The sequence below is a fragment of the Chelonoidis abingdonii genome, chromosome 4 (assembly GCF_003597395.2).
Source record: "Chelonoidis abingdonii isolate Lonesome George chromosome 4, CheloAbing_2.0, whole genome shotgun sequence".
Classification (NCBI taxonomy): domain Eukaryota; kingdom Metazoa; phylum Chordata; order Testudines; family Testudinidae; genus Chelonoidis; species Chelonoidis abingdonii.
The window spans coordinates 123,899,160-123,917,855 of record NC_133772.1 but is presented as its reverse complement, the minus strand read 5'-3'; the positions used below and the strand labels follow the sequence as shown (position 1 = coordinate 123,917,855).

At 40.5% G+C, this 18,696-nt stretch overlaps 1 protein-coding gene across 2 annotated transcripts in view; it reads left to right on the top strand.

Annotated features, from left to right (window-relative positions):
• The window catches only part of LGMN (legumain), a 46,540-nt gene extending 28,047 nt beyond the window's left edge, over nt 1-18,493 (top strand). The window contains exons 1-13 of one of the 2 annotated variants that reach the window (XM_075065649.1): nt 961-1,068; nt 1,572-1,669; nt 2,796-2,877; nt 4,928-5,013; nt 7,649-7,724; nt 8,312-8,374; nt 9,350-9,416; nt 10,806-10,924; nt 11,367-11,456; nt 12,577-12,774; nt 13,529-13,699; nt 15,669-15,736; nt 17,690-18,493. In XM_075065649.1, the coding sequence (XP_074921750.1) occupies nt 1,015-1,068; nt 1,572-1,669; nt 2,796-2,877; nt 4,928-5,013; nt 7,649-7,724; nt 8,312-8,374; nt 9,350-9,416; nt 10,806-10,924; nt 11,367-11,456; nt 12,577-12,774; nt 13,529-13,699; nt 15,669-15,736; nt 17,690-17,729 (1,212 nt within the window). In that variant the 5' untranslated portion in view covers nt 961-1,014 and the 3' untranslated portion in view covers nt 17,730-18,493. Of the gene's footprint in view, nt 1-960; nt 1,069-1,571; nt 1,670-2,795; nt 2,878-4,927; nt 5,014-7,648; nt 7,725-8,311; nt 8,375-9,349; nt 9,417-10,805; nt 10,925-11,366; nt 11,457-12,576; nt 12,775-13,528; nt 13,700-15,668; nt 15,737-17,689 lie in introns of those variants that run through there. The other variant, XM_032777437.2, reaches the window with a different exon arrangement.
• Nucleotides 18,494-18,696: the final 203 nt, after the last annotated feature.

The following is an 18,696-nucleotide window of genomic DNA, read 5'->3' as shown; positions in this document are numbered from 1 at the left end:
AGTGGTCCCCAAACTTTTCAGGGTTGCGTCCCCCATTACAGGGTCTGTGCCCCCCCAGAGCCTGCTGGGAGCGGGACCATGGCTTGGAGGGAGGGATGCGGACAGCGGTAAGGGGATTGAAGCTGGGGTCACAGCTGGGGGCTGGGTCAGTGGGGCCGGGGCCAGGAGCAGAGCTAGGTGGCCCTCCCTCCACACCTCTCTTGGGGGCTGGCCCAGGCCTCAGCCATGCCCGCCTGAATGTTCCTCCATGCCCTCCCCCAGTGAGGTGCCCCCCAGGGTTTGGGGACCTCTGGTATAGACAAACAGATTTGGGTGGCACAAGGAAACAGTAAGACTCTATTGATAGGCAGAGGTCTCAGCTGCCTACCCATTGTCAAGTTTTTTGTAGGTATTATAGCAAAGAGTTTTAAGGAGGAATTTGAAGGTGGATAATGAATTAGTTTTGCAGATGTTTACAGGAGGCTTCTCCCAAGCATGGAGGGCAACCTGGGAGAAACCACTAATGTGCTTGTTTGAAAGTTTAACAAGTGGGTGATGGTGATGAAGGCTGGTATTACCAGGGCCGGCTCCAAGCACCAGCTCAGCAAGCAGGTGCTTGGAGTGGCAAAGGGGAAGGGGCGGCACATTGGGAACTTCAGTGGTGGGTTCCTTGGTCCCTCTCAGAAGGAGGGACCTGCCGCTGAATTGCCACCGAAGAAGAAAGCGGCGTGGTGTAGCTGCCGCTGATCGTGGCTGCTTTTTTTTTTTTTTCCCCTCTCTCTCCTTCCCGCTGCTTGGGGCACCAAAAACCTTGGAGCCGGCCCTGGGTATTACTGGCCTACCAAAGATAAGAACTGACATTTCAATTGCAAAGAAGAGATAATAGGTAGGGTGGGGACAGGCTGTGAAGGGCCTTGAAAGTGAATATAAGCAGTTTATGTTTGATGCAATGGAGAAGAGGAAGCCAGTGGAGGGATGCAAAAGAGGGATGACATGGTCAAAGTGGCAGGCTAGGAGAAAACCGTTAAGCCTTTGATGACGGCTGTGTGCTCAGGCTTTCCGGAGGCTCTCAATCCTTTATATTTACAAGTAGTTACTGAAAGCCCATGCTGTTGCACGGGTGTCATTCAGAAAGTCATGTGTGTAAAAAAAGCTGAAAATGGGGCCCTTGTTTCCCATACACCATGTTGTAGGGAGAAGTGTTGCTGTTTGTACATGTTTCCCAAAGTCTGTGCACAAAGCTTGCCCTGACTAGAGGCACAAGCATCTTTTTGCAATCCCCAGCTTCTCTGATCAGCTGCCACATTCCACCTGCCACAGAACCTTTGAACTCCAACATTCCATCCTTTTCTCACAGCGACCAGTGGTGATAGAATCTGGTGATATTCTGAACAGAAAGAGCTTCCGGCCATGATTATAACTGTTTTCATCCCTTCACACTGACTCAAGACATTTTAGGCTTCACAGTGACAATTGTGAAATCCTGTTATTTAGATGAGGATGGTGTTCCAGAGTTTTTTTTAGACAAAAAGCCTATAAAGTGATTTTCTTTTGTTCCCAAAGATTAACAAGGACATTCTGCTCTATTTCAGGCTGATGTATGCCATGCTTACCAGATTGTACACCGAAATGGAATTCCAGATGAACAGATCATTGTTATGATGTATGACGACATTGCAGATAATGAGGAGTAAGTGAAGAACATGGCAAGAATATTAAACCATATATTGCATATTTTTTTCCTGTTCCATAGTTAGCAATAGTACTTTGTGTGTATGTAGCACCTCAGAAAGAAGAATCCTAAGCACTTCACAGAATATGTACAGGGACCACTTCACCCATCACTGAAATGAGTTCACTTTAGGATGTGTGCCTTGCAAATTTCTAAAGAGTAAGATCCTGATCTCAGTTATAGCAGTGTAAATTCAGAGCTCCTTGGTAACTTACTTTTGCATGTTGTGACACAAGTAAACAATCTTAATTTTTATTATACGTAGTAAAAATTATCTGTTATATAGTACTTTACAGTACAGACATGTCTATATAGTGTGGATATCTTTAAGGGCCATTTTCAGCCTGTTTAATCCCCAAAGCTTACTTTACATGAAAAAAGGAAATTCCCATGCATCGTCGGATTTGGTATCTTTTGGCCATATTTGCGTTTATAATGCAACCAGCTCTTGCATTGCACTTTTCACGAGTAAATCTTGAAATGCTGTACAAAGGAGGTCAGTATTTATGTGCAGCTGCACCCAGTTTCAGTGGTAGCCCTTCACTCTGGACTAATTTCAACACTCAGCTCTAACTTTTGGTTCTTAGAAGCTGTGTGGGCACAGTGAAAGCCACACCTTAGTCAGCTGCCTTAATTGATAAACTGAACTAACTGACACTAGCTGGTTAATATTTTGCTATCAGCGACTGCAATTACACAGCACTGGCAACAGTTCAGGTGTCAAAAGAGAGTAAAACTATTAAAAAGCAGAACCAGCAAGGGCTATTTCAAGCACCCAGGATGAAAATCCAGGGATTATAGCCATCATAGACCATGTCCTGCACCCTCAGAACAATTTACCTGGTCTTGCCACTGGGTTCATGGGGCTCGAGCTGGACATATGTAATTGATAAGGCATAAAGACCTCCACATTATCATTCAAAAATCAGTTTTAAAGAGTGATGCTTTTGTTAATAAATATGTACAAATATTTGGGCTTGATCTTGTTGACGTTTCATGACCTTTTAATATTTTTCTAGTTAATTTGTTGGCACTATATGGCATGTGATTTATTCTTAATACGTGTGTCCAACTTAATTTTCAGAAATCCAACCAAAGGCATCATCATCAATAGACCCAATGGCACAGATGTGTACAAGGGAGTGCCAAAGGACTATGTACAAGAGGTAGGACCAAAGTAATCTACTATTCACCAATATGTATGAGATTTAACATTCGCTAGTGACCCAAGTAAATCTTTTTTCACCCCCTAGGCTGTTAAATATTCCTGAATATATTATTAAGCCTCTGGTTGATACAAAGCACTGGAGGGTGTTCATCCAGCTGGATGGTTTGGCTAACCTTTCCTAACCAGGATGTAAATAGAGGGCATATTAAAGTGGAGCAGAAACTATAACAATAGACTATTCCATTATTTCTGCTTAGAGTGAGGGGAGGGTAAATTTTACAATTAAAAAAAAAAAAATCAATAGCTCAATATGTAAACATGCACTGATTACATTTCACTGTAGATTTGATGAAACAATCACTCATTGAGTGTATGGCTCAGTAGCCCAATATCTGAGTAATTTACAAGTTGCTACTAAGGGTATGTCTACACTGCATACTCCTTATGGCGGCATATAGAGTATGTACACTGTATGTTCCCCTAGAATAGGTCTGAAGAGCAGTGTAGATGGTGAAGCACAAGTAGAATAAAGACAAACCTGAACTCTGGGGCTGAATACCCTACGCAGCTCTACATGTCAAAGCAGTGCCTCCCATCTACATGGCTATTTTTAGCAGTGTAGTATCCCTCTGTCTCCCTGCTGCCAGTGTCTTTCTGTGCCACGGGGGAAAGCTCCGGCATTGGAGAAGGACTCTGGTGGGGGTAGGCAGCAGGGAAAGGCTCTAACAGCTCCTAGCAGCAGGGAGGGGCTCTAGCAGCTCCGTGCTGCTTCTCTCCTGCCAGAGCCTTTCCTTCCCACAGTGAAAGGCTCTGGCAGTGGGTTGCTGCCAAAGTCTTTCCTTCTGCCTCCCCACTGCCAGAGCCTTTCACTGCTGTGTGTAGCTGCACATCACAGTGGACACAGCATGCTTTTTACTGTGGCATGTAGCTACACATATCCTACACACTGTCACCAGTGGTGTGCCGTGGAGACGTACTTAAATTGGAGGTAGTCTCAGAGATCTGCGTATGCAACCATAAAGCCTGTTGCAAAGAGCTATAAAAACAGCACTTACATTTTTGTTCATACTGTCACCTGACCGCTTGTCTTCTCTACACTTCATTGAAAGTAATAATTAACTTTTCAAACAAAGACATTCCTAACTTTGTTAAAAAAATAGTTACTTATTTTACTGAATCCTGCCAGTAGTTAGAGACTTCTGCTGGATAAAAAATATTGTTTGGCAAACATGGCTTACGTTTTATACTTGTTTAACTGGAAATGAGAAGCAGTAGCCCTTTGGTATCAGGTTAAAAGACGAGAACTTTTTGACAAAGTGAAACCTACTTAAAGGGATTGAGAAAAATCAGTTGCTTAACAGAAGAGGATCAGAACTGTGCTTGATATAATAAATTCAGGATACTTTCAGCTAGTCTCCCACGGCAGGAGATCACCTAATAAAGGTGACATGAAGTATAGGTGTCATTGTATTTTACATGTGCAATGGCTGACACGTTTTCCTAGTTTCCAGCACTATGACTGTTGCCTGATTTTCAAGACCAGCCACGCTCTAACAAACTGCAGTGGGTGACCATCATGATTAAGGACTCGTTTACACCAGAAAGTTGTACTGGCATATGCCAAGGTGTAAATTTAAACAGATACAGTTATACCAATATAACTACGTACACGCTTATTTTGGAATATGTGTTCTTTTTCAGTTTAGCTTGTGTTGCTTTGGAAGGGGGAAAAGCAAAACCAAAGAACCACTTTTATTCACACATGGGGGTTTATGCTAGTGTATCTATATCATTTTATGTATACTGGTATAGGTAGTAAATCTTTTCTGTACAGACAAGCCCTTACGGGAAAAGAAAAATGCTCCATATGAAGGTCAGTAATAATGGTTATCATAGGCACCAGCTCCCAAAGCCCACCCCAACAGCATTCCTCTGCATTGTAAAACATTTGTTGGTTCTGTTGTACAGAGCCCGTCTGTTTAGGTGAGTAAATAAAGTTGACTGTTACTGCATTTCATATTTAATTTTAAAACTCTCTTGATCTGTAGGATGTTACTCCAGAAAATTTCCTTGCTGTTCTGAGGGGTGATGCTGAAGCAATGAAGGGCATAGGATCAGGAAAAGTATTAAAAAGGTAACATAGAAGTTGTGATCATTCAGATCATACGGATAGACACTCATGTGCTGATGTTGAGTAATGTTGGAATTTAAATGAAATCTTAGTTATATTGTTGTCCAGATTGAGGATTAGGAAGACCTGTCAATGGCTATTCTACATCTTTGGAATTAGTAATGTGACAATTCTACCTGTTTTTAGCAATCTAGTATCAAAAAGTGTGTGTCTGTATCTGACTGATACCAAATATAGTGTGGATTGAGATCTAAATATCCACAACAGAGAGCAACTTAGCTACTGCAGACAAGTTGGTGGAGAGAGAGAGGAATTCTGGCATTGGAATCAAGGAGAAAAGTTACAGAGCTGGACTGTATTTAAATTGGTCATTGCCACATAGCTGTAGTCATGTGGGGCTTCACCTACATAGCTCAGGCTTAAAATATTCAGTGTATCAATACAAGATTAGAAGTGCTGAGAAGGGTTCTGAGCTTTTATTAATTAATATATTGCTGTATTGCTGCAAATTGCTAAACTGGAATGTGGCCTAAAAGGTGAACGTAGCTAAACATTTCATTAGCCAAATTAAAAATTGCATTTAGGCCCATGGCTACTCATACATGGGCATTTTCAACCTGCCGCCCCCACATAGTTGTAAGTAAGGTAGTGGATGTGCAGGGGTCCCAACATTTACTGCTACTCAGTAAGAAGACAGTATTTAACCTTACTTGCATCCATGCATAGCTGTCATTTGCATGAATGGAACAACCTTCTGATCCCTGCGGCAGACTACACAAGGTCTTCTGAGATCAAGACTTTTAAGTATCCAATACAATCAGAACCAGACTAGTACAAACATAAATCTGGCAAAATAGCTAAATTTTAGCAGAATGGAGAAATAGTAGAATCCTAAATTGGATAAATACAACTATACAATTCAGAACAGCTTGGCCACATTGTCTTCCTTCACAGAGTTACACTCATTAAGGGTATTAACGACAAAGAATAATCTTTAGAATCTCTTCCTGTTATTGCTACATCTTTTAGGTATGGAAGGTCTTGTGTTAACTATGTCTGGTACTGGCCTACAATATTGCAGATCCATCAGGGGAAGATGAAAATCCACAATGCACCTGGTCCTATTCTGCATTACCATACAGATGGCTTGTCTCCGTTTGAAACGCTATAGCAGCCCAGCTGTAGCTGCATCACTGTAGCACTTCAGTGTAGACACTATTTATAATGATGGGAAGGATTCTCCCATCGATGTAGGTAATCCACTTTAACGGAGCATCAAGGATTAGAACAGTAATTCCCAAACTTTAACAACCTGTGAACCCCTTTCACTAAACTGTCACGTCTCGCGAACCCCCTCCTAAAAATGAATATTGCCAGGGATTTTCTCCTTTATTGGAGTATAAATTATAAAAGCAGTGATCTTGGAAATATAAAATTTGTTTTTATGACATGCTTATTACACACTATTTATTAATTATCATCATTACAGTATTTTTATTACATTATGAAAACGGAAACACTCTTCCAAGATCTCACTTTCATAGCTTGTATCACTTTGATTAAGCCTGTTATAAGACAAGACGCCTATGTTTCATCAAGGAGTATCATGTAAAGCCAGCATAAAAGTATTTAAGAAACCAACTGGAGTTCCTCCTACACAAGCATTCAGGTCTTGAGCAGTCCAGGCAAACAACGCGGGTTACGACAAAGCTTAAACTTGTTCTTCATAATAATTTAAAAAACAATACTAACTGCCTATTTAATTTTAAAAACAGCAAAAAATATCCACCTCCCTTTCCATTTCTTATAAGGAGTCTTGAAGTTTAAATCTCCTCGCTCCTCAGTGTGATACGTTTGCTTTGATCTACTTAGCTCTTGGATGTCCAGGAGCTCCCGGCTGCTGGCCCCATGGTGCCCAGAGTTCCTAGGGACAGCTCTGTCCGCCATTAGGGAATTTTTTCCCCAAGAACCCCTGTAACATTTTGTGAATCCCAGTTTGGGAACCACTGGATGAGAAGGTTACAAATCCGAGATTTGAGTACATTGCATTCATAGAACACATTTAAAATGTACCAGTGTTTTCTGATATTTGCAGCGTATATTTATGAAGCTGAACTAGATTAACCTTAAAATTAAAAATAATCATGGAAATAGCTATTGATTCTCAGGTTTTATAAAACTATTGTACAAAAGCTTAAACTTGGACTAAATGACCCAAAATATTTATATTACAAGAATAAGACACTTAAATCCATTTATGTTGCTAGTGTGAAAATTTTGAGCACTCTTAAAAGATACATAAAATCATACAATTATAGGACTGGAAGGGACCTTGAGAGGTCTTCTAGTCCAATCCCCTGCAGTCATGGCAGGACTAAGTATTATTTAGAAAGATCCCTGACAGATGTGTGTTTTGTTCAGTTCAGGATTCTGGCTATTTGCATTCCTTTTCTAGTCATTCATCTTTTCACATAAGTATCCAAAGTATAGTATGTAATTTGAAAAGGTGCTATAAATGAGACCACATCTTCCGATTTATCGTCCTGAATACCAGCATGTCTCAATACTAAAACAGGTTTTTATGTAAAGACTAAGATGAAATGTTTGTAATGTCAATTTTCTGAATTTCTCTTGGCAGTGGTCCCAAGGATCATGTGTTTGTTTATTTCACTGACCATGGAGCCCCTGGACTATTGGCTTTTCCTAATGGTGATGTAAGCATTTTATTTTGAACATTTTTAAAGTTATCATAAAAATAAATATTTCTAAATCTAAAATTTCTTAACACTATTTTTTTCTTGGAAAGGATATAAGGGGCCATGTTCTGATCTCCCAGTTTACACGAGACCGCAATTTGGGCCATGATATAAAATGGAACACTTAATGTTTGAAAGCTGAGGTCCAGACAAACTATTTATTCATTGTGTGATTCTGTTGCTCAGATTTGCAGTACATCATTCAGACTGTTGTGGGCATGATTATTCATCTTGCACCTCGTAGTAAATATTGTAACCTCTGTCTCCCAGGGAGGCGTAAAAAGTATAACTCCTTCATGTTAAATTTGGACTTGATGATCACAAACTACAGTAAATCACTTATTTAAATAACAAAAGGGGTACAAGTGTGCATTAAATATTCAAGCAACTCTCTTGTAAACTACAACAATGAAAATATTTATATCTTCAAATAGAAGAAGTAATATATAAAAAGTAGGAATCATTTATTCTAATGAAATGAGTTTCTTGTCTTATTTATTTTGCTGAATTAAGGTGGTATTAAAACAAGTGTTCTTATTTTACAGCTCCATGTAAAGGACTTGAACAAGACCATTTATTACATGTATCATAACAAAAAATACCAAAAGGTAAATAACAATTTATCTGATGTGAAATTAATAGAGGAACTACTGCAGAGGAAGCATCTTTGTGACCTCTGTTGCTGCACTTCCCTCAATTGTATAAACAATAAAATCATAGTTGTTAAAGAGGAAGATGATTCAAAGCCTGAAATTTAGATCAATTGCCCATCTAAACGGGATATATATTCCCTTTTTGGACCATCTTCAGTTTACTTTCCCATTGTAGCATGTGATTTATTTGGATCCGTGTGGAAAGGTTTCATATCCTGATTTAGCAAAGTCCTGTGACTCCCATATATTTTGATCACCAGTAGAGTTGAAAAACACCCACTATCACTTCACCCCTGCCCCTGCTTATTGTGCTTTGTTCACCTTTGACCCTGTGTACTGTTACTGTAGGAAGCCTGTGTATATCTTGTGATTCACTGCTGATTATTGTTACAAAATAACAAGTCAGCTGAGGATAAAGGGACACTTATAGAAACTAACATTTATATTAAACAACCCACCAATTATTTTATCTAAGTGATTTCTATTCCCATTTCAGCACAGGTGAAGTCACTTAGAGTAAAGAAAACTAATTGGTATCTATAGCTTTTGTTAGATTACTTTCTTAAATAAGACTTTTTATTACTCATGTCAGAGTACTATAGTTGGTTGTGTTTAGGTCTGTATAAGTGGTGATGTCTCAAAAATACTGAGTCTACAGCCAACTCAGAATGATATATTATTTCCAATTAAAAAAGCTGATCAGCTAGTTGAATTCTGCTTGAATTAGCAAAAACCATTAAGAAACCTTTTCAATGCAGTTTTCTTCACTTGTTTCAGTTTTTCAGAGCAGGAAGTGACCTAATTTGCCTTTATGTATGTGTAGGACTATGTATAGTGTGCTATTTTAGAACCAGATTAATTACCACTTGAAAGGAGTTGAAACTGTTCTCCAGCCCACTGGTTTTTCCTAACACGTCTCACTTTCTGCAGCTGGTGTTTTATATTGAAGCATGTGAATCTGGATCAATGATGAACCATTTGGCTGATGATATCAATGGTAAGTGATCAGTCAGCTTTTTGGCCTGGCATTTCCCAGCTTGAAATGGTCAAAAGTTCTTGTGGCCAATGTTCTGTATATTCTGACTTGATCAGAAGTGTTGAGGGCAGTCCCGGGATTATTCTAGAGGTTTAACAGAGTATGTAGAGGTTTAGCAGAGTATCAGGACTATTGGGTTCTGTTATTAGCTCTGCCACCAACTTGAGACTATTTTTGACAACCTCTGTTCTGTTTAGCCATCTGCAAAATGATGTTACTCACCTATCCTCAAAGGTGAGCTGCAAGGTTTAATTGATTATTGGTTAAGCATTTTAAGAATGTACCATGGAAAGAATTATGAAATGCAAACTGTTAAAGAGGTAATAAAGTCTTCAGTTTTGGTGTCCCGCTTTTCACCAGATTCTAACTCTTTTCTGCCAGAAACAAAATAACTTGTATATACAAAGAAATAACTGTTGTTATATTGATACCACAAATGCTACATTCAACTTCTTTCCTAGAGCTCAAAAATTCTTGCAAACATACAAAATATGCCATGTTATATCTTTAGCTACTGAGGTCTTTTAGGTGTGTGAATTTTTCAGAGCTAGGATCAGACTTCCTGTCCCAGTAATGGGATAACTTGCAGACTGTTTTGAACAGGTATCCCATTGTGTTAGAAAATATTTGACGGTAATGGGACATTGTTGGATGGAGTTGTTGTTCTAAAGATTTTTTTTTACCTTGGTGTGCTCAATGAGTGTTAGTAATGTACAGTATTACTCCAGTGGCAGTGTTTTCTGGAAAAGAGGAAGTTCAGGGACATTAAATGAGACAAGGTGAGTGAGGTCATATCTTTTAGCTTTACACTGAAGCATGTGAATCTGAATCTGAAGAAGAGCTTTGTGTAGCTCAAAAGCTTGTCTCTACCACCAACAGAAGTTGGTCCAATAAAAGATTAAACCTCACCCATCTTGTCTCTGTAATAACCTGGGACTGACATAGCTACAACAACACTGCATAGGGACATTTAATGTTATTCCAAATCAAATTTCAAATTAATACCAATTGTTAGCATGCAGAATAGGCAGTTCAGCTCTTCAGTTAAGAGTCTATCCTTCAACTAAGATAATGTCTGTATTTGCAGCTTTTTGAATAGTAACTTTTAATCAAAGCCCTCTTTCCCAAAACTACACATTCTTCATTATATGCTCACAATACAACACACAGTTGGTAAAAGGAAAAGAGCTTTTTCAGTGGTACCAACAGCAACTGTGGACAAAGTGTTAGCAGACTGATTTTTCCTTTCAAAGCACTGAAGTAAATGAATAAAATCCATTACATTCAGACAAGCGTAACAGGCAGTTAAGAACCACTTAAATAAAGGCTGCTCTTCCATTTGTCTTACAGTTTATGCAACTACTGCTGCCAATCCTAGGGAGTCTTCTTATGCATGTTACTATGATGATAAGAGACAGACCTACCTAGGTGACTGGTACAGTGTCAACTGGATGGAAGATTCTGATGTGGTAAGTTACTTAGATCAGTATTTGGTGCTTTAAATTTAAGACAAGTATAAAGCTTTAAGCATTACAGTTTTTCTTTATACAAGTTTTATTTTATCTTTTAGGTTTTATTTAAGGTTAAAAATTGTTTAAATTCTTAATCATTAGCAATGTGGAACTGGATGGTTTATAAACAAATACTTTACTGACAAATTCAATATTTGTGCAGGCTGTTCATTTAGACATCTTTACATTTAGTTCAGAAACTTAATTCCTCTTTGGTCGGTGTTGAAGTGGAAAAAATTAGAAACAGTCTAGCCACTAATTTTGAGTTCACTTAGTCTAGTAGCCATTGGCCTGGTACTCACCTCCTGTTCAGGGGAAGCTACAGCTCTTTTAAATTTTCCTTACATTTTTACAACAACCATATATTGATATCTATAAACATATAGATTTCTTCATGCAGGAGGATCTGAAAAAAGAAACTCTCCATAAGCAATTTCTGATAGTAAAGAAATACACCAACACCAGCCATGTGATGCAATATGGAAACAAAGTGAGTATTCATTTAAGTGTTTTCCAGGTCAAGTCTTCCCCATATATTTCAGTGTCTTCAAAATTGCTGTACCCTGGTGAGGGGACAAATCCTCAGATTCTGAATATCTATCTGAAAAAGTAAAGCCTGCTCAAAGCTGGAGAAGAACTCAAGATCTGAATTTTGTAGCTCAGGCCTGTAGCCACTCGTATCTAGAGCTGCAGGTATTCAGTCTCTGCATTTACCCTTCAGATTGGAAAGTGCAAGACAGGAACTAAGAAATTCTCATTTCTCCCTCTTTACCCCTATTTTGCACAGCAGCTAATCCTTCCTTCTACTCTGTGAAGTCTTACTCCTTCCTAATTCTCTCCTCGCACCCTCAGAAGGGCCAGTAGCCATTTGCTGCTCCTCAGCCCCACAACCTTTATGTGCATCTTGAGCACAGAGTTTCATGCCAGCCTCCTGGCTACTCTTTTGTTCTCTGCTGTTGCTCCAGTCAAGTGCCTTGAGGCCTGATGAAAAAGCAGAGAGCAGTGACCAGGAAAGCAGAATAGAATGGGCAATTCCTGGTCAGGTTTGCCTCCTGGCACCAGACCTCACCTGGCCCTCTTTTCCTACATGGATATAGCAAAAAGAAATGTGGTCTAAGGGCTAATGCAGGGAACGGGGCATGAGGACACAGTGTGCCACTGATTTAACCTCCCAATGCTTCACTTTACCTATCCATAAAAGGGTTGTACTAGACACATTGCCAGCGCATTGTGAGCCTTAATAAATGATAATAAAATGCTTTGAGCTCTTTGGGTAGAAGGTGCCATAAACTGGCAAGTTATTCATAAACGCAATTGAAAGCATTCCATTCCATTGTTCAGTGTACTAATAAAATGATTTTCTGATGTGGTCTTCAATCTGTAAAATTCAGGCTGTTCAACCTGGTGGCCTTTCGCCTTAGGGAACTTTGAAAATGAAGATTAGCCACTTTTAGGGCAACCTACTGCTTGTAAAACAATACTTGCCTTCATGTGTCTTCCATAGCCAAGCAAGTTTAGAAAATTAACAGGTTTGTATGGCAACACAAAGTATGACTGTCTAGCAGAGATGTTTAACCTGGTTGTGTGTTTGTTTGCTTTCTAATGTGCAGAGCATCTCTTCTATGAAAGTGGTGCAATTTCAGGGCATGGGAAAGAAATCCACTCCTATTTCACTGCCCCCAGTGGCACACTACGATCTCACTCCTAGTCCTGATGTGCCTCTTGAAATCATGAAACGGAAGCTGATGGCTACCAATGATATTTATGAGGCTAAGAAGATTGCAGGGGAGATGAAAACACATCTAGAGGTAAAGCTAAAAATTCTAACTAACGTTCATAAGGCGAAATTCAGTTCTGTTATATGGATATAAATCAAAAGTAACTCCAGTGAGACTAATGGAATTACTGCAAATTGACCCCAATTCATGACAAAATAATCTGCTATCGGTAACAGCCATCTGATATTTTTCTCCACAATTATTTAAACTTCTGAGATCTATAGACAAGGCATATTCTGTTGGTAACTTACCAAATGGGAATATAAACATACAAAAACTAAACTACTAGATTTTATTGCCAGTGGTTCTACCACTAGAGGATATCCCCTTGCCCCCATAATTCTGGCACAAGAAAGCCATACTTCAGAATGACTGCCTACTTTAGCCTTTCTGAGATAAGACTTTCTCCAAAACCAAAGTCTCCCAAATCTCTCTAATATCATTATTGAAGAGCAAATATATTTTCCCAGAAGGCTGCTACAGCAAGTCTAGTCATGATTACTGGGCATTTCCCCCCTTTTTGCAGGGAGAACTAAAAGGTTAAAGGAATACTCTATTGAAAGCCCACCACCTGTAACCTTTCCCATTTCCTTTCTTATTTGTTCATGTTTTATTAAGGGACAGGCCCAAAAGGGAGTGTCATTTCAATGATATTTCTTTTGGAAAAGGGAGTATTTTTAAAAGAGCCCAAGGTTTTTTTTTGAAAGAAGGAAGTGGCATTCAGTTACTAGTCTCCAAGTTAGGGTCAGGAAAAGCACATAAGTTGTCTTTGCTTTGTGTGCAGGCTAAACAGATTATTCAGGAATCCATGCGAAAGATCATATCCTTGGTAACAGAATCAAAGGAGCGAACTGAGCAAATTCTGTCAGATAGACTGACCATCAGTGACTATGACTGCTACCAGTCAGCAGTGAATCACTTCAAAACCCACTGCTTCAACTGGCACTCTCCCTTGGTAAGTGTAACATTAGCAAAAAACCCAATACGTTTGTCAGTAGGACAAGCACAGCTCTCAAAGTGTTCTTCCAAAGTCAGTTTTTACCAAAAAGGAAAATTGGGATTATTGAACACCCCTGGATTTTCACTTTAATAAAACTTGAGAAACATTTTCAGAAGTAAAAGGCTTGCAGACGGAGTATCTTTCGACCATCTACAAGTAACAAGATCATCAAAATAGAGGAAGGATTTCCTTCCTTCCTTTTACTGTTTTCGTCTTGCCTTTCACAAGTAACAGGACATTCAATATTGTTTTTTAATCAACTCAATACAATTAACAGCAGGCTTGAAATACAGCACTTTTGTACCGTATATACTCGTTCATAAGATGAAATTTTAGTAAAAGAGGGAAGCACCAGAGAAGGGGGTCAGCTTATAAACAAGTATAGAGAGGGAGAGGTGGGACACAGCCCCTCCCTGCAACAGAGGGAGCAAGGAGAGGCAGCAGAGCCAGAAGGGAAGAGGCGGAGGCAGAGTCTCTCCACTTCTGGCCAGGCTGCTCTTCCCCAGCCTCCGAAGCAGCTGTAGCTCCCAGGCTGGCAGGCTACAGCAGTGCCACTCGGCCCCACCCCCCAGAGCAGGCTGTGGCTGCACCACTCGGCCCACTGGAGTACACTGCAGCTGTGCCACCCGACCCAGCCCACTGGAACATGCTGCAGCTGTGCCGCTTGGTCTGGCCTGCCGCAGCAGCCTGCAGCCGCGCTGCCCAGCCTGCCGGAGCAGCTCCAGTCAGGCCAGAGACATCATCTCCTGGCCCTCCCCAGATAAGATGGGAAGGGATGGGATGGGGAGAGTGTGAGGGGGTCCCAGGCTAGGGGAGGGGTCATGTGGGGGGTGGTTACAGGGGTTACTTCCCTGACCCCCAGCTTCTCTCCCCCCCAAAATTTCCCACCAGTTGCTGTCCTGGCCCATCAGGGTAAGCAGCTGGCGCACCGGGATACTTTGTTTACTTAGGTTTACCTCCGTGCCTGCGGACGCTCAAGGTAAACAAACCATCTTGGCCCACCAGCAGCTTATCCTGATGGCCCGGGAGCCAAAGTTTGCTGACCCCTAATTATAGGGCTGACTTATGAACAGGTCATGAAAATTTTCCAATTTTACTTATCCATCTTGGGAGGGGGCGGGGGCGTCAGCTTATTAATGAACCGGCTTATGAGTGAGTATATACTTATAATTATATCCTACAAAGAGATCCCCTTGTTGTACACTGCCTGTAACAGCCTACTAAATATTATTTGATTCTTGTTGAGTTCAGACATAATTTTTTTGAGCTTTACTACAAATAATTACTTTTGCTACAGTAGTATCTAAGAGTCTCAGTCAATATGCAGTGCCCCATTTTGCTAGGCACTGTACAAACAAGTAAGAGAAATCAGTCCCTGTCTCACAGAACTTACAATCTAGGTGTCACACAAGACATAGATGCAAAAATCAGACAAACGGGTGAGTTGAGAGCATGAGGCAAGTATAAAACAGAATTCAATGGAAAAAGCAGAAGTCTCAAGTCATCACTTGTCTAATCTATGAAGCACTGACAGAGTACTCAGCACTGTACATGAGACAAAAGCAGGTATGCGCTCTGCCTAAGGAGCTAACAGTCTAGAGACACAATCCAACACAAGGGGAGGCCACATTGGTCTTCATTAGAGTTGTAGTTTCATCGACATTGGTTAGAATTAGGAGCCTTGCATAAGAAGGGAATCTGCAGTGAGATCTGAACAATGGAGAGGGATATAAGGACATTGTATGGCTGCAGGTGCAATGAGAAGCGTGAGAGAGGGGTAACTTTGGTCTGATATTAGAATATTCCAACAAGGATAGAAATCATTGGTGTTAACAGCATCTACAAAGCTCTTTCACTTCCAGCTTAAATAAAGAGAGCCTGGGATTTGACATGGAAATGCTTAATGTTCTTTGTTCAATTGCAGTACGAGTATGCTCTGAGACAGCTGTATGCCTTGGTCAATGTTTGTGAAGGAGGATATCCTATTGACAGGTAATCCAGCTTGCAGTATCAGCCTTATTGCTTTATACTCTGCGCTGATGAGGTCTCAACTGGAGTTTTGTATCCAGTTCTGGGTGCCGCATTTCAGGAAGGATGTGGACAAATTGGAGAAAGTCCAGAAAGAGCAACAAAAACGACTGAAAGTCCAGAAAATGTGACCTATGAGGGAAGATTCAAAAAATTGGGGTTGGTTAATCTGGAGAAGAGAAGACTGAGGGGGCACATGATAACAGTTTTCAAGTAATAGAAGGTTGTTACAAGGAGGGAGGTAAATTGTTCTCATTAACCTCTGAGGATATGACAAGAAGCAATGGGCTTAAATTGAAGCAAGGGCATTTTAGGTTGAACATTAGGAAAAACTTCTTAATTATCAGCTAGTTAAGCACTGGAATAAATTGCCTAGGGAGGTTGTGGAATCTCAGTCATTGCAGATTTTTAAGGCAGGTTAGACAAACAGGTGTCAGAGATGGTCTAGGTCAGTGTTTCTCAAATGTGGCCACCAGGAGCCTTTCTGGCAACCACAGCTTTCTGGGCTGTGATTGGAGGGCAAGGGGCAAAGTAGAGCCCTCTCCCCTTCCCAGTTGCTCGGCCCAGCAGCAGGGGTTGGGCCCTGCCCCCCTCTGGAGTCACCTGGGGCACAACAGTGGAGGAGCAGGCAGCAAGTGAGTTCCCCACCTTCTCATGGGTGGCGGGACTCAGGCTTTGGGCTTCAGCCCTGGGGTGGCAGGGCAGCAAGTTCTGTCCTTGCGACTTCAGGCTCCAGGCCTGGGCTCTGGCTGCACAGTGGCAGGCCCCAGGCTCCAGCCACATGGCTTCAGGCTCTGTCCTTGGACCCCATCCTCCAGCCGCAGGGCTTTGGGCTCAAGCCCCATCTCCCCCAACCTAATATCCATGGCTTAATTTGTCCCTAGGCTTGCCAGGGCTGATTAAGTCTGCTGTGAAAAGTGATACTTGTATGTTTGTTAATATCACTTTTCAGAACAGACTTACTAGCTAGCAATAAATAAATTACAATGATTTGGACGTGTATATGTGCATACTTATCTGGTTATCCTAAAGCTAATCAGATATTTTAGGAAAAAGTGAGAGTGTGACTACCACCAAGACCTCCGCACTCTGAGGCCACCAAAAAATTTGTCCTGAGAACCCCTGGTTTGAGAACCCCTATGAGTGCAGGGGACTGGACTAGATGACCTCTTGAGGTCCCCTTCTAGTCCTATGATTCTATGATGGTTTAAAATGCAGAAGCTGATAATTTGTAAATGTCTCACTACCTATTAGCTGCATATTTTTTGCTTCTCTGCTTAGTCTATTTTATAAATAACATTCATAAGGTACAACTACACCGCACACTCCTTTCAGCAGTGTATAGAGTAAAAACACTACATGCCCCCTCACACAGGTATAAACATCAGCAGAGACACTGAGGCACTGCTTAGGCGAGTAAAGACATAGTTGAACCCTAGGGGTATGTACGCTACACGGCTCTCTACTTCCCAAGCAGCACCTCCCCATTGACACTGCTATTTTTAGCATGTAACAGTGCCTCCCTGCTGCTGGAATCTTTCCACACCATAGGAAAAAGCTCCAGAAGTGGGGAAAGGCTCTGGCAGCTTCCCGCTTCAGAGCCTTTTCCTGCTGTCTCCATCCACCAGAGCCTTTCACTGACACACTGCAGTGTGGACGTGGACCGTTTTCACTGTAGTGTGTAGATTCGCATATCCTACCCTGCCGCAAAAGATGTGCAGTGTAGCTGTAGCCTGAATCTTAAAGTGGAAAGACTGTTTTTGAAAAGGCATCTCTACCATAACTAGTCTTTATTTACATTATGGATGCAGATACCTAATGAGTAGATTCTAATTTCCATATTTAAAACTATCATATTAAATTAATCTAAATATGGTGAGACTATGATGTATTAAAAATTGTTCTTGTCTGTTGCAGAATACAACTGGCCATGGACCATGTGTGCCTTGGATATTAATGAAAACAGCACTCTCATTAATAATACTTACTAAAAGCGATAGCCTATTTTTGAAACTGTAATAACCAGGACTACAACTGCATGCAAAGAGAAGAGAAACGTTAACCACTATATCAGTTTTAAATAACGCAGTCGGAGCTGTGTTGGACAACACTGAACAGATTCAGCACTTAAAAGCCTCCCATTTGACATTATGGATTTTATTGCGTCCCTCTAGCCTTTCAGGTATAACTGGTGTTCTACAAAATGCATTTGGGCAGAGTTAGTGTTATCCAGGCAGCATTTGAAATGGAAATGATTTGTTTCAAAGCCCAATGCAGGCTACAGTAGCATCATTTTTAAGAGTCTCCAGTTGAACACTACATGCAGTTTATAGGGAATCCTAACTTTATGATTCAGATTTGATCTTTAACTAATTATTTTGCATTTGAAACTGTTGATGAATACTAATTAGCTTTAAAAAGTGTGGGGTTTATTATTAATGAACTTATGTTTACAAGTTTGCAAACTGGTTGAAAAATGAAGAAGCCATAGTTGTACATCAAGCTCTAAATCCTTCATGGTATAAAGAAATCAGTTGTACTTGAGAATTATCCAATTTGTAAATTGAATGAACATAAAGTTGCACTGTTTCCCAAAGAATAAAAAAAACCTGTCTAATGCTGTTCTTTTAGCACCATTATGTAAGTGTTATGTACACACAAGTCTGCGAGAAATGGTATAGCACTTGGAATTATCTGGAATAAAAAGAAAGTTGAATGTTCTATGGACCTTTAAGGCATTATGCTGTTGTGTCTTAACAAAAAACTTGCTTCAAGAGCTAAGTAAAAGCTTGTACATTTTGCGTGACTGCCTGAAATGAACCTCCAAACTCTACACTTACAACCTGCTTAAAACATATACACTTTCCTCTCTTAAACAGTGTCTCAAACACTTACTTGAAGAAGCCACTTCCTACTGAGATGTC